General features: G+C 33.6%; 1 protein-coding gene across 2 annotated transcripts in view; it reads left to right on the top strand.

Moving 5' to 3' along the window:
* TAFA5 (TAFA chemokine like family member 5) overlaps positions 1 to 22,591 on the top strand; it is a 417,997-nt gene that overhangs the window by 221,034 nt on the left and 174,372 nt on the right. For both annotated transcript variants that reach the window (XM_065743558.1, XM_065743559.1), the window contains exon 2: positions 1,637 to 1,786. In XM_065743558.1, coding sequence (XP_065599630.1) covers positions 1,637 to 1,786 — 150 coding nt within the window. The remainder of the gene's footprint in view (positions 1 to 1,636; positions 1,787 to 22,591) is intronic.

Raw genomic sequence — 22,591 nt, 5'->3', positions numbered from 1 at the left:
CCTAAGTGAAAGCTATTATCAGAGGGCGAAAGTGAATGCCTTTTTTTGAGCTTGAGATTTCTTATTGTACCTGGATTTCCTCTGCCTGCATTTGAAAATCACATGCCACTTCCTTTCTTACTAAACTGTTTTATTCTAACCCAAGATTTCTGAGAACAGAAGGAAAATAATAGTGTATAACAAAGTAAAAATCCCCTCATCAGTATGTTTATCCTAAGATGGTTTTGTTAACAGTGTGGGTGGTAAAGAGTAGAAAGCTCACGAAAGACAGGATTGACTTAGCTCATAAGTCTGATTGCCAGCAACCATTAAATTATTACAGAGATTTTGGCTGTTGAATATCTTATCTATATTTCTGAAGGCCTAGTTTCTATAACCTACATATACTTGCATGAATTTTTAGAGCACTTTGTTCTATAATCGTTTTTATTATCCTTGCTTTTAACATGTTGTACATTCACTGCAGTGTAGGAGTTACAGCAACATGAAATTTAGGTAGCTTAGCATTGAACATGTCCCAGCACTGTTGACAGCCTACAGTGTTTTGGTATTCTGTCGATTTCAGAACTATAACCACGCAAAAGAAAATACTGACAACTGATTCTGAGAAGAACAGAAAAAATATAGCATAAAGAAATATCATTAGACTTGTAGATGTAATTAAACACTATCGACATAAATTTCAATTCTTTTTCAATTCATGGTAAAATTTCTGTTTTTTCTTTGATTATTTTTCAAAAACATCACAATGAAAAGAATTCAGTTTGAATGTTCTTTAAACTGTATATTGAAAAATACAGTATTACATTTATTTCAATCTCAATATTTTATGAAAAGAATATATTTTGTGACTTGCAAACATACTTTTGCATATATTACTTTGAAATATTATACTTGGTTGCTTACAAAGACACAGTCCAGTAGAAATGTGTTTAGAACTGGATGGACTTTCGTAGTATTGAGAAAAAGCTACACATACTGAAGAAATCAGTGAAATGCAGACAGTGGTCCTGAATGAACCAGGCTCTGCCATTTTACTATCATTTGCAGAATTGTTATATCGTAAATTTAGCTAAAGACAAGAGGCTAGCTACTTCAAACTGAGTCAACTAGAGCATTAATTGCTAAGGCTCATTTGAAAGTAGGAGCCAAAGAGTGTGACAAACTCAGGTGTTCTTTGAAAGACCTTGTCTTTCAGAAATAACACCTGAAGCAGTTAAGACTAAATTATATTCATGAACATGGAGAAGGTCTTTAAATATTGTCTGATTTTGTTTTCCCTATAATTAATCATTTTTTCTCAAAGTACACGAAGAGCATGCAATTTAAATTTCATAGCTGTAAAAGCGGATTGTTCCTTTACTCAGCTGACATAAGTAAAAGTAGCCTGTGTGACCTCAACTCTCTGGCTTTTATGGAACAGTAATCATTCTCTGACAGAACCAGTTTGCAGGTTTTTCATATGTCCACCACAAAGAAAAATTGTATGTCATCTCAGTTTTATTATATCCATCAGCTGGCTGCCATTTATTGTGGAGTGTCTGTGGTGACGTAGGGCCATGACTCTATTCGGCTGTAATAGATTGCCTGCAGTGCATTCAGTGACTCTGGTACCTGTTGCTGGTTCTTTTTCCAGGTCAACTGGCTGCAGGTACATGTGAGATTGTTACTTTGGACAGAGATAGCAGTCAACCTCGAAGGACTATAGCTCGACAAACAGCTCGCTGTGCATGTAAAAAAGGACAGATTGCCGGTACAACAAGAGCAAGGCCAGCCTGTGTTGATGGTAAGAAGCAAAAGATCTATTCAATTAGTTTCTGCTAATACAAGAAGTCAACTGGTAGCATGTGCCAGCATATAAAAGCTCTTTAGCTGGAATTTTTATCTGTTCCTACTAGCACTGGCAATACCATTGAAATAACTAAAAGAATATTACTAATAGTACAGATATTTCAGTTTTTTTTTCTTTAATTTGAATTTTTACTTTTGTTTATAGCCGGATATGCAGCTGAATGCTGAAAGGGTGTTACTGTCATATTTTGCATGTGATGCTTGTATCGGTGGTGAAATTGCATTTTTCTCTCTGCATTTCATTCCTTGTTATATATATATTATTTTTTGAAAGCTACAAGAAGCCACAAGCTGCAATGAAATTATTTTTTAAAGGCTACAAGAGTGCCTGAAAGCTGGGGAGCTAGTGTCTTTACTCTTGTGCTGAAAGTTAATGTTGAAGAAAACATTGATATTTTAGTTGGAATATGGTATTTGAATATACCTTACATTTCCAGCATTCCTTTTCTTCTTGACATGATGATTCTGTATGATTCAGTGCAGATGCAGTGATAACACGAAGACTGGAAAATTGCTGATTTAGAAAGAGATATAAAAATACTTCACTTTGATATTGTTTTGTGAGATGCATTTTTGTATTGCAGCTAAATAAGATGTTAACAGTGCAATCTTCAAGACAGGTCTGCTTGTGCACATTTAATGTGTTTAGCAAACATTCATAATAAAAATAAATTTGGAAATATATAGAAAATAATTGATACAAAATGGCTTGTTTTGACCTAGGCTTTGTTAACAAAAGTGAAAAGATGCTTACGTATGGAAATACACACAGAGACTCTGAATAGTCTGGTTTGCGTTCTCAGATAATAGCTGCTGAGAACACCTCTCCAGAATTTGGTCTTAGCAGTTATTACCAAAGAAGACAGCTCAAAGGAAATTTAAGAGCCTACTCACAAAACTATATATAGAGCATCACGAACATTCTATATTTGCATTTTCCTTTAAATGTTTTTGGTATTCTGTAATGCAGTTTCTTAGCTGTCTCTCCTAATTTGATTCTATATCAAGTAATGCTCTTCTTTCCTGTTATACTGTAAGATTGTAAGATTTAATTGCTTAAAAAAGAAATTATTTTTCTATGCAATCTATACTTGCAATTTTGACAAAGCTTCTTGTTAGGAATCAAAATAAATTTTAACATTTTGAAACAACAGAGTTGTATGGGTAAATATGAGTTCTGCATCATCTGATAGGAAACAGGCAAAAAATTTTTCCTCTGTGAGTTATGACATGGTGAGACTCATTAACTTGGGTATCCAGAGTTAGTCACTCTCTGCTACACACTTTGTCTGCCTTACTTTGAGACACCCCTGGTGATGAAATTAGACTTCAGACAGCTAAAATCTATCTGTCAGTGAAAAGGGATTGGTACATCTGATCACCAAATAGTGACATTAGTTTAGCTTTCAAGTATGGAGATTTTATTTAATATTTGAAAATGTATTATCTTTTTTCGTATTGTTGGAAACTCATGAAGGACTATTTCAAATTCTACATCTGCTTTCTGTTCTTGACCATCATTTTATAAAAGCAGAGGACTAGATTATTGGACCTTTGGTTAGATATTATTTAATTAGAGAGGATTCTGTATGTAGTACTTCATCTTTGAGAAATAAGTAGTTAATTTGTCATTTGAAAATTAGACTTTCTAATTAAATGTCCAAGCACTTCCAGGTAGTTCTAATAAGATCTAATAACACAGTTCTTCATTATTTTCATGAAATGCTTATTGTTAAGGTGTTGGGCCCTTTTCTGAGAATGATAACTACCAGATGGGTAGGACATGGTATTTTGCTTTCCTTGACAGACTTAGGGATATTTTGTAATCAAAGCTTGAAAAGCTTAATAATACTTAGAACTGGCTAGCAAATTTTTGAATCAAGAAGAAACCACAAGCCAAGTCTCTGTAATTTTTGTTTAGGAATGGTATTAAGAAAATAGAGATTTTTTTTACATATGGTAAGCACAATTTTATGGGAAAGAATAAACAAACACTTTATGTTGTCTGTAATCTGCTGGTAAATAAAGTCGGCAATGGATTTCTCATCAACTAGCAAGTATCCATTTGTGAATTTACCATGTTCCTACTTTAAAGAATATACACTGAATTTTCCCATACTATTTGCGTCAATTTCTAGAATAAAGTGTTTGAAACACAGCTACTAAATGCTTTATCTTGGCCAGAACATCATATCTACATAAATAATGTCTGAGAAATGATACTTTTCTTTCTGAAGCAAATTCTGGGTCTGGAGTACAACAGCCAAACACATTTTTTGGTTGATTTGTTTGTTTTGTTTTACAATAAAGAAAAGTATTTTCATCTCTTGAAATCTTCCAGCTAGCAGAGATTCCATTCACTGTTTTTCCATTGTCTGAATAAATATTTCTGAGCTTTTGTGGAAAAGATATAGAATGTACTTTTGCGTGTTTTATTTTATTTGTATTATAGCTGATGTTAGGAATGTATTGCTATTTAAGATTTTATTTCTGCTATCAAAAACATGTTTTCATACCTGCTATTCTTTATATGGTCTTGATTTTAATTTTATTATTTTTGAAGCAAAGGTGTCCGAGTAGACCTTAGCTTTTTAATAATTAATGCAAAGTCATTTGTAAAGCAAGCATAGTGTGACCTGCTAACCTACCTACAAGAAGATAACAGTTGTGTTACAGTTTCTATATTTTGAATCTGTAGTATTGAAGCTATTATTTTTTGTAACTTTAAAGTGCATCATGTTCCACCTGCTTCATTGTTTAATGGGAGAAGTACCATAGAATACATTTGGTTATGCTGAATATTCCTGGAGCTCTGAAATGTGAGTGTCAATTATTACAGCAAAAAAGGAGTAAGCAATTTAAGGGCTCTTAAATCCAAGAAGTATTGTCTGAGATCGCTCTTGTCAGTGTATCTCTTAGAATAAGGCCTGAGTTGATTACCAAAATCCACTCTGATTTCTGCTGCTACTCAACTACGGTATATTTCAAAGACATGAAAGACTGTATCAGCCAGATATAGGAAACTGGAATTCATAGCAAATGAAAATGCTATGTTTAGGGCTTGGTCTGAGCAGAGCATGACAAACAGAATTTATCTGGAAATGTCTTCCTATCACTGTTTTTTGTTGTGGGGTTTTTTTCGCAATCTTTAAATATGTTTTTTTTTATATAATCATAAGAAAAAGACAGTGGTATTCACCCTGATTTCAGGCATGATTTAGTACTGATTGCTTCAGTCCTAATCCCACTAAGCCATAGCATGTATTTGATATATTTTTTGTGATGTAATTTTTAATTTGTGAATGTAGGTTCTGCAATGTTTTGATAATAGCTTAACTGCACTTTAAGTAATAATATTATTTACAACTGTGTTCCTTTGCCCATTTTTCGAGATATAATTCTGTAGTAATGACCTCAGCTGCTTACTGAGATAAAATACAGTATTTTGGCATAGCATCTGGTTTATCACTGCAGTAATTTCCCTATGTGTCAGTTGAGCTTCATCAGTTTTTTAATCTGGAGCCTGAGATTGGAAGAGAGCAGCTATTGTCTATTTTTCAACGGTACCTTCCTTAATTTGAAGTTGTTTTAATGCAAGTGACAAAAGTCCTTGATAGCAGTGTGCGTACATATGTGCCAGTGGTTTTTATTCTTTCAAGAGAACATCTGTCCAAAAATAAAATTTATTATGCCAAAGTTTTTCATAGAATACAAGTACATTAACCTAAGAAGCATGTATTGAACATTAATGTAAAAAAGATTCCAGGAATTCTATCTTATATATATTTATAGACCAAAAGTAAGCAGAAATTTTCTCCAGAAAATAGAAGCAGTTGAAAAGAGGAAAAATGGGTATTAGAAGTATGGCACTGTTTAATTTATTACTCATATTCTATGATTAGAAGGTTCACATGCTACACGTTTGAGTTCTGGCAACTTTCATGTCCACAAATTGATGTGAGAAAACCTAGGGCATTGATACCACGTTCCAAAATTCCTGAAATTTCTGAATTTGGAATAGCAGAAATTCAGGTAACTGAGTTCAAGCTTTCAGACAATTTATTTGTAAATCAGACTTTTTTTTTTTCCTTTTAATTAATTTTCAAACATTTTAACAGGATTTTTTTTTATATAATCTTATTTGTTATAATTTGTTCATGCATTATAATTAATGTACTTTGCAGCTAGCATTGATTGATGTTGTTTAACACAGAAATTCAAGATCCACAAGGAATCCACATTAGTTTCAATCAATAATTCCCTGAACTTCTCATTAGCTCTAAGAGACTATAGAGACATGTAGGGTTCGGAATTGATCATTGATAGAATCCTAGGTCATGTACTTGAAATAAAACTCAGTTTAATACCTGGAGGTCTTCATAACTCTAACCACACCAAAAAAAAAAAAAAAAAAAGGAACTGTAATGATTTTACAAAAAGGACATTGTAGCTTTTACATTTAGAGTTTTTCGTATGTTTATTAGTCAGTTGTTTATATAATTTTGGCCTGGCTTTGTCCAGATGCTTATGTTAAATACTATAATACATTTTAACCTCAGCTTTCTCCATATCCCTTGTGACCATATCTCCAGTTTCCTTCAGAGGAGGCTCATATCTTCTCTGACCTTCTTTTTGTCATTGATACACCAGGATAATTTCTTCTTGTTCCCCTTTATGTCCCTCATTAGATTTAATTCTGTGTTTTAGCTTTCCTAACCTGATCCCTGACTGCTCAGACAACTACTTTGTGCTCCTTTCAGGTAACATGTCCCTGCTTCTACACGCTATAGAATTTGACTTTCTTTTTGAGCTTGAGTAAATCCAGGAGTTCCTTGTTGATCCACATATCCCTCATGGCATTCTTGCCTGCCTTCCTTTTTCTCAGGATGGATTGCTTCTGGGCTTGGAGGATATGGTCCTTGAGTACTGACCAGCTTTCTGGGGCCTCTCTTTTCTCCAGGGTTTTCTCCCATGTCATGCTGCCAAGCAGTTCCTGGAAGATTTCAAAGTCTGCTTTCCTAAAGTCCAGAGTAGCAAGCTTACTGGGCACTCTCTTTTATACCCTAAGGATTTTGAACTCCACCATTTTGTGGTCTCTACAGCCAAGGCTGCCCTTGAGCTTCACGTTACTTACTATCTCTGCCTTGTTTGTGAGGACATGTTCCAGCACAGCACCTTTTCTTATGGGTTTCTGTACTACTTGGAAGAGGAATTGATGATCTAGGAAAGTTTATGGATCAATCAATCCGGAATTTAGATGCATTAGGTTTAAATAATTATGTGGTAAACTAGTGAATTATCTTCTACAATATTCTGAAGGATTATACACAGTTGAGAGGAATCACTTTGGATATATAAGGGAAATAGATCTAGGATAAGTGTGAATAAAATCTAATAAAAATATTTTTCTAAGCCTTGTAATTATAATGATCTGACCAATTTGGAATTATTTTGCACTTATTTTACATCTGCCTTTGATGTTAAACCTGGCATCAATACACCATTTCAGGTTAAGAGATGACTGTATTTCTAAATGATCATGCAGGGAAATATTTAGGAAAGCAAAATTTAATTATGTGATTTGGAAGGTAGCCAGAAACCAGGGGTTAACACTGGTACTGTTGCAAAGAGTGCTGTGAGAACTTTAATTGCCTCTAATGCTTAATGCCTTGCTTTCACATTTCATCTGAAAGACAACACCTTCAGCCTCCCAGTGTTTCATTAGATGCATTAGTTCACCAGTGCCAGCAGCTTCGTTTCCTTTAGATCCCAGACACTCCTAAGCATTCATCCATGTAGTCTAATCCTCTTTCCTCTGCGTGCGCTGATGGCAGTTTCAGAATGGAAAAATGTTTGGAGGTTATGTGACATTAGATTGTGGAATAATTTTCTGAGGGAGTGGCTAGAAGCCTAATTACTGCAGACATTTTAAATTGAACTGGGCAAAATACTAGAGAATGTATTATGCATTATCACTGGGCAGTTTTCTGTGCTTGATTTGTTACCGCAAAGCATTGCCAACAATCACACTGGAATCGCTTCAGTCTGATTCATTAGCTATCTACAGGTAATAGGTCAACATGACATTCTTAATTCCGGACATTGGTCATTGTAAGCTCCCTTTTCAGACATCAAAATGAGATGGACACATCACGGGTCATGTAGTGTCAATACTGGAATCACCTCCTAAAAGCTCCTCTCTTTTTCTCTATTCTGGGATTAAAGAGCATAGGATGGTGAGCAAAGTAGGTTTTCTGCTTGAATGTAATGTGTGTAAACACCGCAGGCTATCAGCTGCTCAGATCACCTTCTGGAAAAGCTACTGTCTTCACTGATTAGAGGTATTTCAAGGGGAAAAATAATAATAATTAAAAAGTAGTGAAAGTAGTGTTTGGATTACCCCCTCTACTTGCCATTCTAGGTTCTAATTATCCCTGAAAGGGAGGGGAAAGAGAGAGTTTCATAAGAATTTGTGTGTGGAGGTAGACTTCTGTTAAAGAAATGTGTTGTTCTGTTTTTCCTTTTTTTCCACATTTTATTTCTAATGTGGGTAAGGGAATTTAGAGAAATATTTTTTTGTTAATACTCCCACCATCAATGGAAGAGACAAAACTAGAGCTAAACAACATTTCTGGCACTATGTAAAAGCAGCATCATGAAGGAGTACTACTTTATTTCTTTTTTCTTCCCTAAATAATCTCATTAAGCACAGAGAACTATAAACAGAGAACCAATATATTTCATAATAGTGAATCAAGAAGGAGTGTAATGTGGTTAGAAATGGCATTTTAAACCTAAATACCACTTTATTTTTAACTTACCTTAGATTTAATATATGTGGTCGTAGATGATGTGTCAGAAGGCTCCTAGAAAATATTGAAATTGATTGCTGAATTAGTGACAACATTAATAGCATTGCTACATCCAGCACCTGGAATAGACTAATTAATGCTAGGCATTTTTTCATGCCTCTTTCAGATTGCTTTGCAAAGGCCTAATTCCGAGAAAACCTTCCTTGAGGATAGGACCTTTGAAAGATACCTTTTAAAGGTGGTTGTGGAGTTTCCTTCTCTGGAAATATTCAAGACCCATCTTGATGCTTTCCTGTGTGACCTACTTTAGGGAATGTGCTTTAGCAAGAGGTTGGACTTGATGAACTCCAGAGGTCCCTTCCAACCCCTGCAATTCTGTCATTCTGTAATAAAAAAGACCCAAGTTTCACCTGCTTCTGAGGGCTGAGATTATACTACAATAGAACATGCTTTTTTTTTTTTGCATACATTTCCATTCATGATATTTTAATATCATAAATTAACTTTGCATAGGACTGTATTTTTGATTCACATATTTTTTTTGCTTAGATCTTGCCGAGTTTTCATTTCTCCAATACCATGTGAATGGAAAGTGCTTTCTAAACACACGATGTTCAACATGGAAAGCAGTTGCAAACTATTGACGTGTTTGTACAGCCAGATAAATAAATAAGAATATTTAGATGCTTCCTTTTGTTAATTACTCAGACTGGGAAGTAAGAAAAGGAGGAGTTGGGAGAAGACTGAAATTTCCCTCCACTTATTTCAGAGTATTACTTGGAGACTCTCAGTCTTTTCTCCAGTTATCCTTCTTAGGCGGGCACAGAGCACCTCTACCCTTCCTCCCTTATCCAGCAGTCATGCCCAGTACCATTGCACTACACAGTTACAGTACTTCATTTGGTACTTTATGCTACAACATGCAGGGAACACACTGCTAATTTTGAGCACGGCAAAAGCAGAAAGAGACATAGAGAATCAGAGGTATTTGTTAGAGTGTTTGGAAGGAGCTGGAAGAGAAAAGGGCAAAAGGCAAAGAGAAAGGAGAGAGTGTCACAAGGATGTGTGGAATGAAGTTAGTTAAGCAACTTGAAGCCCCCTACCCCAGCTGTACCAATCTAGACTGCATCAGAACTGAGAAGTAAATTCTTACATGGGCTAGAAAGAAAGAAATATTTGTAGACTGCTTTAGATAAAAAATGGAAGTGATTTAAATTCTGAGATTTTTCTTTAATCTGACAAGATGTTTTGATTAACTAAATGACTTTGGAATTACAATATCAATAGTTAATGGGAAACAAAGAAAAAAAGGTTTTTTTTTTCAATCAAATTGTAGTTTTTAATTATTCTCTATACTTCTTAGATTTTAAGTAACTGTTTCCTGTGTAAAGATAAGACTCTGTCCTCCAGACGTTCAGAATAATCAGTTTTTGTTTGTTTGTTTGTTTTACTATTCAAATTTAGTATTTGGATGATATATGACACATACTGAAAGATATTAAGAAAAAGCCATCTTTGCTAACGTAGATGTCAGATAAACTGCTGAAACATACTAGCCTCACATTTTAATAACCGAAAGACATCAGAATTTAGAATAATGTTTTAGGTCTTCAGCATCAGTAAACATGCTACTAGATCTCTAGTGTCAGGTTTCCTGAAGAGCAATTCTCAGTCTTTTTATGCAAAAGAACTGTCTTGCAGTTTTGCATGTGTCAGACCTAGTAAGTGGAAGTCTCAGACTGTATGACTATTAAGAACCCAGCCTTTGTTCATTTTAATTCAAATCAGGATATAATTCTCTTATTATTTCAATATCATACACTGAGACTTGCTGTGTTGGTGCTAGATTCCTTCAATGATAATATGAACTGCATTATCTGCATTTCTTGGCAGTGCTGGCTGCTGACCCAATATATTTTGATATATTCTCATGGGTGGCGTAGTCTGGCAAGTTTTGAACTCTTATTTTATGTATTTAGAAACCAAATATACATACTAGATATCACGGTACTTTCATTTCTGTAAATACTTTTAACAATACATGTCTTATTATCTTTTAATAATTTATGTTGTTTTTCAGATTTCCCTTCATGTTCACTTCATACATATATCTATATATACATGAATCTATACATACATATATTAAATGAATGCTAGATATTAAGTCCTGTTGTATAACTGGCTTTATGTGGCATTACAATGAATACGTTGGGAGCTGAAAGGCCAAGACACACAACACTCTTCCAACAATTAGTGTTTCTGCTTTGAAATTACTTGCTTTATCTTGGGTCAGTTTTCACTTGATCAAGACTTAGCAAAAAAAGCAAAAAAAAAAAAAAAGTAAAATGTTGCCAAAGGACACACACACAAAAAAAAAAAAGGAAAAAGGACAAAGTAACCATCAGTTGTAATTGTCTCAAACTATTAATTATATCCATAACTGTAGTTTCCGGGACAAGCCAGAGGACTCAAGTCAGGTTTAAACCAGTGTAAGAGGCCATCCATCTATTACAATGGCTAAACTGATTTATTATGAATTAAGTGGTGCCAGTTCTTTGTGTAGGAAATTCTAAAATGATATTGTGTCCAGTGTGCAAATAAAGATTATGGAAAGGTTTCTGTAGTTGAAGCAGTTTTTGCTTTTGTTCGGATGTTGATGACTATGACTGGAACAGCAACATAAGGTTAGATCTTATTACAGAGTTAATAAAAAAGCCCAGTCAGACAGAAAGATGTGATTCCTATCTTGAGATTCTTACAATTTAAGGTTCACATACTTCAACCTCTTAGTCAAATTAAGAATTCTATTGAAACTAATGAACCTGTTTCCTTGAATTTAAATTTACTGGACCAGTACTCTTTTGGACAGATAGATATAATAAAAAATGATAGAATCAATGCAGTGATAAGCTTCCCGTAAGAATAAATAAGGAGAAGAGATTTGGATTCATATATAGAATAATTTAAATTCTGCAGATTTTTCTTTTAAATTAATGATTTTCATTTACCCACTTCTTATGATAATTAACAGTGTACTTTTCACTTAAAAAAAATGATACAGACTTTTTTGCAAATTTGAGAGGATTATTTGAAGTTTTTTTGGCACACGAGAACTTGGATCAGTTCTGGATCTAATAATATTCTAGATGAACCTGATTGAAAACCATAAATCAAAATGAGAAAAAAATATTTCAACTTCTTTTCCTCGAGGGATGCAACTATCCCTGCAACGGTAATGCTAGATCCCTACCCACACTTCTTAGTTTTGGAAATTCACAATAACTTCTGAAGTTATGTTTCCTTTGGACCCAGTTATTCATTTCTTCCTCTTTGTGTGTGTATGTGTGTTTGTAGTCCTGTTGTGGAAAAACACCAGTTAACTCATTAAAGTCTCAGTTTCTCTAGCTTTTCATACAGGTAAGCCCTTCATCTGGGCTCCGTATGACTATGAAACTGGCCACATGGAGTAGGTTTTGGCATGCAGGTAGAAGCACATAGAAGATGTTTAAACTGGACGTTTGTAATCTGACTCTTAATGTGTAAAGATGTTGCATTAAGATAAGCACAGAAAAAAGGTTCCAGGTAATTTTTTTTGTTTCTTTGTTTGTTTGTTTTTTAAGATATAGTATGAAATTGTGAATATTGGAGGAGCAGTAATGTTTGGGTTTTATTATGTAGACTATCCTCAGCCTTACTAAACTGCATTTCTAACTTGTGTTTCAATTCTAAAATATACCACCTTAAATCTCATTGTGAAAAAAATGATACTCTAGCTTAACACGATAATTCTAAATCATCCAGTTGACTTCTGGATGCATGCCTTTTTCAGGCCATATCTGTAGTTCTTATAAAATATTAGGTGCATAGCTTCTGTTAGAACCATACCATCATGAGTTTGAGGCCAGAAGGTGTTTGATTCAGTTCTGGCTCAGATGAGATTGTGACTGAAAGTACTCTCTTTCAGTTCTATTGCTAAGGAAAAAGACTGAAGTAATATTTATAATTCAGTTCATGTTTAAGGAAAATATGACATGATAAATAAAGCATAATGTTAATTAGAATTTATTTTCTGTCAGTTTTGACAAAGATTGCCAAATATATAATAGTTCAGATCACTTCTCAGTTTGGATTTGATTCTTTTGATTCCTTTCCTCTCTCTTTGATTTTAATTTTTACAATATAATATGAACACGAGCTTTTATTTTTATTCTTTGAGTTTTCTCAAACATCTTTCTAGTATGCTTCTGCTTGCTTATGGAACTTTTCTAAAATCTTAATTTGTGCAACATTTAAGATTTCAGTTTTTAGTTATTAAGAAAACTGTTTACAGATTACATTTACCGAAGAGATATTATTACTTTTTATTTTTATTTTCTCTTAGCAACAGGTATCTTGATTTTCTGTATTTTCAAACAGTTCAGTAAAATAGTTCAGTGTAAAAGATAAATTACAGAAAACTTATGTTTAGTAGTGTTATAGGCATAAGATGTATACCATCCTCCTACCAGAATTTCATTACACTGCAGAGCCAGAGTGGTGAGTAAGTAGAGAGAACTAGTAGGTTATATGGGCTCCATTTAGAACAGTAGTAGACATATTGTGAAAAAAAGAAGTGTAACTATTTCTTAAATCCTTTCCTGTTTTATGTATTATACTCACTAGTTATTGAAACCAAGCTTTTATGGATTTATTTATATGACGAGATTACTTGAAGTATGAAAAAAAATTATTACTGCTTCCACTACAATACTACTGATTTGCTTCAGGTGTGTATTGTTTATTTACCACTTTCCAGTAGCCTTCAATAGTAAAGATATCTTCATCACTATAGATCTTGTCTGAAAATGGGGTGTTGCTGCTGGATATATCTGTACTACTACCCCATTGGTGTACAATAAAGGAGTCCTTCAAGAAAAGCTGAGGACTGGGACAGTATTTCATAGCATCTTTGCATTAGTTTATCTAAATACATTTTTGGATTGTATTAAAATGATGGTCAACCATTGTCTTGTTCTCCCAACATCAAAAATTACATTGCATCCTGGAGGTCAAACTAAGATCAGTTCAGGGCAATGTTTTGAGTGTGATAAAATAAGTAAATTTAAAAGGAATGTTAGTACCTTCACAGGATTCTTGTGCCTCAATGCTATGGTAGTCCACAAGAACAAATAACAGTCCTTTATTATGCTAAGGACTATAGAAATTGAAAATAGTAGTTATTCTTCTATAGAACTTACAGTTAGATGATTCAGAAATGGAAACTTACTAGATAAATCATGAGAATAATAATCTTGCTCCAGTTTTGTTCATTTCTGTATGCCTGTAGAGGAAATGCTGTTAAGAGACATAGAAGCTAGATTGTGATTTGCGGTGGAAAGAAATGCTGAAGGAGCAACACTACAGAAGAAAAGAGGATAAGACATGCAAAAAAGTTCAGACATTTTTATATAAGAGGATAGCCTTTTAAATATGATAAGAGCAGGAAGAGAGAATTACTTCAGAGGGAGTCAATGCAGAGCACAGAAAGACCTAGCAGTGTTCTGAAGAACTAATGTCCAACGGTCTTTCCTTTTGCTGTTAATAAATTTATTTCTATTAGCTTAATGATATTTTATTTGATTGTATTCTCTTTTTCTTCACATCTTTTTTTTTTTTTTTTTTTCTTTTCCTGTCTTTTGCCACAAAACAGAACAAAACAAAAATGGAGTTGCTGAATTCTGGACTAATGTACTTTTTATAACAGGAAAGAAGCAGAAGACTAGTGTTTCTCTCTAGCCATCATGCATAGTTCAGTCAGATGGACTAATTATCTTCCAAAGCAAGACATTTGGAAACTTGGAAGCTAGTTAGGTTAGTCATGTTTGTGTAGCTTCAGAGTTTCCTCATTTCTTGTCATCCTTTCTAATAGCTATTGCTGCAACCTTGTGCCCTTTTCTCACACACTTGTTAGCAGGCTTTCATCATATTTCATTGCCTTATAAAGAGAACATGGCAATACCATCAGACATCTAAAATGTAAGATAACTCATTGGTTAGCTAGTATATTTACTTGAAGCCCATATTGGTGTGGGACTAATATTTTTGTTTACAAAGAGTTTTCATAACTTTGGGGAGGAGAACCTTTCTTTCAGAAGTAACTGCTGGACTAAAATTTCTTCAGCTCCTTTTATTCATTTATCTTGGTTAGATTGTTCAGACCAGGGTGTCCTTCCCCTTTTCTTGCAAAGCACTTATAGATAATCAGGTTGCTAAAAATAATCTGAATTAAAATATGAATAAATCTGTTCCCCATTCGCTGGGAAGTAGGACAAGGACATTACACACAGTATTTTCATATATATATGTCTTCTTGTCCCTTTTCTAGCCCCAGTGTTTGTTCTATATCAAGTATTGTGTTTCTTTTATTTATTTATTTATTTTAGTTAAAAAGTCCTGATCTTTATGAGACAAGCATCTTGGATGAAGAATTTAGGGTTGAGGAGTTGGAAGTATGTTCAGTGTAAGAATGGGGAAAATCGACATACTGCTAGATTTCTCATTTTGAGAGACAAGTAATTCTGTGGAAAGTAATTTGAAATTTTTCCATAATGAAAGAGGAGTAACATCTCACATCTGCTTCAGGATAAGCACTTGCTTGCAGATAACTCTAAAATAGTTAATCACATGCTCAAATGCATTATTATTCATCATAATGCCCCTCTCATGGCACTGACTAGTGATCTCGTCAGTACTTTTCAACTAAATTTACAAAAGTATACTGGTGAGGAGTGAAGGGTGATAAATTCAGTAAAGGTTGTATTATATTGTCCTACAGGACAAAGCAAGAAGATGGTAACTCTGTCTAGCCCATGAATCCTATCTTGATGCACAGAAAGTAACGGAAGAGAGCAGTTAGCAGTATTTTCTTAGTAATTATCAAAAGCTGATGGGACTGCAAGTTCCATCCTTTTTATTTCTTTTGCTTTCTTACTTTTTTCCTGTTTTCCATTTTTTTTCTTTTTTTTCCTTTTATTTTTTTTATTCCTATAGTTCCTGAAGGCTTACGTAACAGTTGATACTGTTTGAAATCATTTACATTTGAGCCCTGATAGTATCATCAGTCAATCAGTTCAAAGTTGGCTGTCACAAAGCATCATGTGATGTCCCTAGTTCTTCTGCTGTGTGTTGTAAGCAATGTTTCCCTTTTCCTGTGGCACTCAGAACTCTGTGCACATTCATATGCACTCTTTTAGTAGATTAGTCAGTTTAATTTGCCCTCATACGGTGTTCCAGTGGTTTGACTTTCTTTGTTTCTTCTTTTGTACATCTAGTAATTTCAGTTTTAAGAAGCTTTCAGGTTTATGCCTGAGTAGCATAGCTGATGTAGCTTCCTAATACTTTGTTTTATATTCCTATTTTGTTTTCTGTTCTTTCTTAGTCCTGTCAGCCTCTGATTTCTGAATTGATGTTTATTTTGAAACATGTCTAGTTTGATTTCCAGAAATATCCCTTAGATGATAACAGCTAATTTTGAGTATATCACTGTGTATCTGTATACAGAGCTGTTTTTCCTACGTGCATTAGAATGGCTTAGGTTGTAAGAGACTTTAAAGATCATCTTTACTTTGCTTTTATTGGCATTGAATTTCAGCTGCCATTTCATCGTCTTTCACAGCAATGTAAGATCTCTGTAGCTTTCAATTTTCTCTTTACTACTCAAAATGATGTATATCCATCAGTATATGCACCTCACAGTTCCAGCTCAACAAAAGCTGTAAAATCACAGCTTTGTAGCTGTCAGACTTTCTGATTTGAGTTCACCTGTATTTTTTTTCATTAGTAAAATTGTGTGGATTTCTCAGTGTAAGATAGTGTATTAGGTTATCCTTGATATTTTTTCTTCTCCTGATTTCCTTGTTCCTTTCTAAGAAAAAAAAATGCTAAAAAGCAGAATATAACCATGTTGTTAGTCTATTCAATAGTATCACCTCCTGTTGTTTGAAAGAGGTTTCTGAGATGAGTTGGAGATGTTCATCTGAAAATAAGCCTTGCAGCTGCAGATTTGGGTCTTTTTCAAGGCTGACATAGATTGTCAAATGCTGTTGGAAATTTTCCCTTTAGTGTAAGACTTTCAGTTGACTGTGCTGGCCATCATTTAATCTGATTACATTCCAAAACCTTACTTTATGTATGTGTTTTTTCCAGTAAAGAAAGCCTTAATTGATTGCAAGTTTGAAGGGGACTTTATTATGAGCTGAAAATATTGCTCACTTTCCCTAAAACCTATAACATTAATCCATATAAATTCATGGAAAATGATGCACTGCTTACTTAGACATTAATAAAAAGTCTGTAACTGTCAATTCCTTTGTTAAAGCTTTAGTCCTAGGTAAAAAAATTTCAAGTCAACATTGTTTATTTTCTGGTGAATCAAAATATACTGAAGTGGTAGGATTTTTGACCATCAATAAGTGATCTCACAGTCTATGTGGAATAATTGGCTCTGTAAAAATGATCATCTAGCCAAAATAACTTCTGACTTCATATCTCCGATATACCATGTTGTTGTTTCTGAAAAAAGCAGATAGGAAATAAGTAATTGTTTCAATTATTTTGTGTTTATTTATTTCATTTGTTTTTTCTTGTTTTGTTCGTTGGATTTTTTGAGTTGGTTTTCCTTTTTTTCTTTTTTTTTTTTTTGTTTTTTTTGTTTATTTTGTGTGTTAGTTTAAAACAACTCTCTGGAGATAACCTGTACTGAAAATAATTGTTTTTTTGAGTTAATAAGAAATTGAAACTTATTCTGCCAGAAGAGATAAAAGAATGGTTACACTTGGGAATTTATATTCTTAAAACAATTTTTTTCCCTAACATTTTAAAACTTTGTTTTTATTGTTAATGACAAATTTTGTACTATTATCTACATTATACTTTTTACATCTGTATTGAAGAATAACATTATTTAATACTGTTATCTTAAAACGGAGATTCTTATAGATGTATTATAAGTGTTTTGTTCCTGGAATTTTTGCAATTGTTTTTCAGATTTTTAAATTCTAGGTGTTTTTGTGTTCATTAATTAGCTGAGCATTGTAAGTTTTTTTTAGCTTTGAGTCTTTGTAAGGCGTTGTAAAACCCCTTACTGCAGAAGTATCTTCATTCACTGTTGCTTATTAACAAAGTTAAATAGTATTTTAAATTATGATTTAATTAGTTCTTTCAAATAATTCAAACTGGAAATTGGATCATATATATGTGTACTATTAATGTAATTGAATGCCAAACTCATTATATGGCATTATAATTTTGGCAAAATCAGGATAACTAAGAAGTACTTAAAATATTTGGCATTTACAGCACGTAAGTTGCCTCTGCCTTTAGGCATAGCCTGAGGCTTAGAGCATTTTTAGCAACTGGAACTCTAATAGAATCAATTTTCATAAATAAAAGCAGAATTTATGTTATTCTTCCCAGGGATTAGCTATGTGGAACTATTCAGTGATGTATTTACATTAGTGTTAATTTCCTTTGCATTCTAATTTGATTCTATTTCACGTTTGTATGCTCAAGTGCAAACTCCTTCAGGACTATCCCTATGTCAGTCAGCGCATGCAAATACGTTCTTATGGTTCTGCTTCAGCTACACTTGAAATAAATTTAGAGTAGATCTATAAGGTCTTTCCAAGGGATTTAATTTCTTAATGGTTAGCTTTATGTTTGCTATCCATATTAACAAAGTAAGTTTGTCACATATTCCTAGAAGCTTATCTTAATTTTACATACTATATTAGAAAATGTGAGTCTTTTAAATCATCACTAAAATAGCTTATATTTTGTAGCAGATAAGAAATATTAGTCCCCTAAATCTCCTTCCAGCTATGCTATCCTGCTAGAAGTTTTTTCACACTCTAGTTTTTCTGTAGTGGAGATAATTTGGGTGTGACATGGTTAGACTTCTGCATGAATATTAGTCTAGATCTAGTTAGAGTTTTAATTCTTTCATCTTTTAAGTAACTAGTGGTATTTTCAGGTCTCCATTATAAGATAATGACTAGAGGATTAATGGCTTTTGAGGGGATAGGAAAAAAGCTGTAAAAGTATTAACAAGGAATAGAAATCTGCAGTAAATTTAAAGAAAAAGATGCAGTTATATGCTCTAGGTATAATTGAGTCAACATTGATAAAACATGACATTTTAAATGTAAGATGTAGTAAGTCATATAGATAAAAATATTCTCAGATATATCCATTCTTTCTAGACTGTTCTTGTTCCAGTCCTTAAAGGCCTATGAGCATAACAAATATGCAAATAAGACATAACTTGATTATGTATTAGAGGTGAAATCACAATAAGGCAAACAACAATGTTCTGTTTTTTATAAACTGCAAAACATATGGATTTAAAGTCCTTATCTGAGAGTATGGTTGCACAGTTATTTTCACCTTTTGTTCAGTATTTCATTGTATGATATTTCATAGGACTTAACTATTCTGGCAAATAGTTATTAATTACATTGCATATGTCGTAAAGACCACAGTGTTGTTGATCCTCTTTGAAGAGTTTGTGACTTGCCTGTTTTTCTAAGCTAACCTTTCAGTTATTAGGAAATACTTCTTCTCTGAAAGAGAGGTCAGTCAGTAGAGTGGGCTGCCCGGGGAGGAGGTAGAGTCACTGACCCTGGAGGTATTCAAGGAACATTTAGACATTGTGTTGAGGGACATGGTTTAGTGAGAGCTATTGATGGTAGGTGGATGGTTGGACTCGATGATCTTGTAGGTCTTTTCCAAACTTGGTGATTCCATTCTATGATGGGAAACCCTCGTTCTCTATAGTCTCTTCTTTGTGTAGCTGATCTGATGGACCACAACTTGAGCTCCTAAATATGGTTAGTTGTGTCTTCTGAGTTACAGACCAAAATGCAGCAGTTTCTTCTGTGATGTAGTGTGCCATATTATAATGATATGTGAATGTTTATTCTTTGGTAACATATTAGCAGAATATCACAGTCTATCCCTAGATTCAGGCAGTGCTGAGTTTGCTGCTAATTAATTCCTTATTTCTCACATGATATATGTCCAGTAAGATGATCTCAATCTATGTTATCACTTCTGAGCCTTTTGAGGAAGCAGACTTTTTACTTGACAGAATAAAACTAAAGTCATGTTATTGTTTGAAATTTTTAAAGAATGTTTTTAAAGATGTATCTAGTTTCATTACTTAAAAAGAATACTGTAACTTCTTCAGAACCATAAAACTGGATAAAAAAAACTCTTTATCAGTAGAAGTCCAATATTCCCAGACTTTTTGTTACAAGAAAGCTTTGTCTGAGGAAACTCATGGCATTTGTTCATGAAATGAAAACATTTTTTTCCAATTATGTTTCTATCCATTCTGTCACTTGAAAAAGACTTACAGCTGTTATGCTGGCTTTGAAATATTACTCTGCTTTTATAAAGTAATCTTTGATCTTTGGTAATGACGAATGATGAAATTACTGTGCAGTGTCTCCCAAATATATGATAGTTTTACTTATGGACTGTAACTTGAATATCAAAGACTTAAAAGTCAGGACAAGTCCTATTGTCCTGAAAAACTTTTCCTGTAGGTACGTACATAATTAAGAATTTTTCTGTGTGCCAATTCAATTTGCTGTGCTGTAGTACAACTCTGTCTTTTCTTATACCAGTGTATCTAAACTCCATGTGTGAGAGTAATGAGGACTTGTTTTCAGAACCATTTTTTTTTTTCTTTCTAAAATCATTCCAGGAGTCATTTTGGTTGTGGTTGTAGTACCAGACTAGTGATTGCTGATTGTATTTTGTAAGTCAGTCCTTTACATTGTGTGCCTAATAGTCTAAGAAACAATCAAAAGATTTAAATAATGCAACCTAAGATTCTGATGTGATGAGTGTATTAATTATTATCACCCTCTCATTCACACATTTTACTGTATGGGAAATAAGAACAATCTGTCAAAGAGCTGTCAAAATAAACCAGACCTTGTGAGTATGATAATACCAGTACTTATGTGCTTTTCCTTAATTTTAAAAGTTCCAATTATTTTAATGTGGTTTCTTATTCTCTTTTTAGACACTTAACATTTTTAATTGTATACGATGTTATTTATCATTTCCTCCACAATGTATGCTGAAATTTAACTTTGTAATTAAACCTTGGAAAATTACATCTAAATTTGTTTCTTTGAGTACAGTAGTTATGTTTTCCAAAATTGTGCTCAAATCCTTCTGACAAATTCATACAACTTAGATCTTTGCCTGTAGAGCAGTTACAGCCTTTATTCATGCTGTTACAATTTGGTTTAGAATTCAACATTTTATTTTAGAATTTGACAGTTATTGGATATAAAAACACAGAACATGATCATTGCTTTTACTGTTAGTAGCTTGCAACAGTTGAGATTAATCTGTGTGTCTTCTAGCAGACATTCTGGGATTACTAGTACCAGTATTGCAATGCCAGGACAAAATATTTAGCAGCAGCAGATACCTCACTTTGGAAGCAGGAGGTGGAATGAACAGAAAAACTAAACACTTGGCAGAAGTCATATGCTCTATTTTCAGTTCTCTAAAGAGATATTGCAAAGAATGCGAAGGAGTAGAAGCTACAGATAGTAATTTTCAGTGTTGTTGTAGAAGAAAGACACAGAAACTTGTCTGTGGTAGCAATATATACAGTGCTGGTGCTTCACAGTCCCCTATGACATGCTCTGCCCATGCAGTTTGTTTCTGAGAAAATACTAGCTGTGTTTCATATTCCTCCAGTTGTTGCAGTTCTTCAACATCCAGGTGCTGTATCAATGCTTACTACACTTCTGTTGTGTTTTGTTTTTTTTTGTTTTTTTGTGTTTTTTTTTTTTAATAAAATAATGGTGATTAAATTTGGAGTCATAGAATCCTAGAATGGCTTGAATTTGGAAGTATCTATTTCCAACCTCTTCACCATGGGTAGGGACACCTTTTACTAGATCAGGTTACTCATAGCCCTGTCTTCTTAAGCTTATTATAATTTCAAACAGAGCTGGATTTTATTAAATGCTATAGGGAGAATTCTGTTAGTCAACTGATTCACCAGCTAGATTACAATGCCACTCTATCTTCATCGATATTCAGAAATGTTGCTCAGGTGGTTTAAGGAGTCAAGGGAGTCTGGGAGAAGGAGCAAGTGAAGTTTCTATAAATGCAGCATAAGGAAGTTCCTCTGTGCAGCTTGCTGTTGTCCCCACTGCCCAGAATATCACACAGTTCACCTTGTACACTGCTTAAGTGCAGTGCAGAGTGTACACTGTTTCTCTATTACCATGGACTGTCACACTAAGTCAGAATGGAAGTTGGAGACATTTAATCAAAGCAGTGTCTCATCTCACCTTTACTAGAGATGTCCCGTAAACAGAAATAAATTGTGAGGAATAAGAGGAATAGCAAAATCCTATTTAAACAATTTATTTTAAAGTCTACTAGAATGCTATTATTTTTACACAATGCTGATGGCATTGGCTACAAGGCATGAATGTAAAAATTACTGTACTTCTAAATGAGATTGGAATTACTATAGATTTCATGAGAAAACAGCCACAGCAGTCTCATTGGACTTGATACAGCACTGTCTTTACTCATTTTAATATTGAGTCATTTAGTTTAATGTTTATGCTTAAAGTATGCACTTTCTGATTGAAAACTAAAATATCTGAACAAATTTCTAACATAATATGAAATTGTTAATATTATGGCTATTCAGAGTCATCATCAGATACAGCATTCAGCTAAATTGGAATTCGTCTTAAAATAATAAAAAAAATATTTCCTGTCATGTTCAGTGCAATGAAAGTAAAACAGGTAATTTTCATTCACTGTGTTTGTAGCAAAACAGATGAGCTTATTATATTTTTTCTTTCATTACAATTTATGTTTTAGCCTACAATGAAATATTT

The sequence above is a fragment of the Cyrtonyx montezumae genome, unplaced genomic scaffold (genome assembly GCF_038088225.1).
Source record: "Cyrtonyx montezumae isolate F1298 unplaced genomic scaffold, pur_monq_1.0 scaffold_3, whole genome shotgun sequence".
In the NCBI taxonomy this organism is placed as follows: Eukaryota; Metazoa; Chordata; class Aves; order Galliformes; family Odontophoridae; genus Cyrtonyx; species Cyrtonyx montezumae.
Note: the sequence above shows the minus strand (reverse complement) of the source record. Positions and strands in the feature narration are given on the sequence as shown.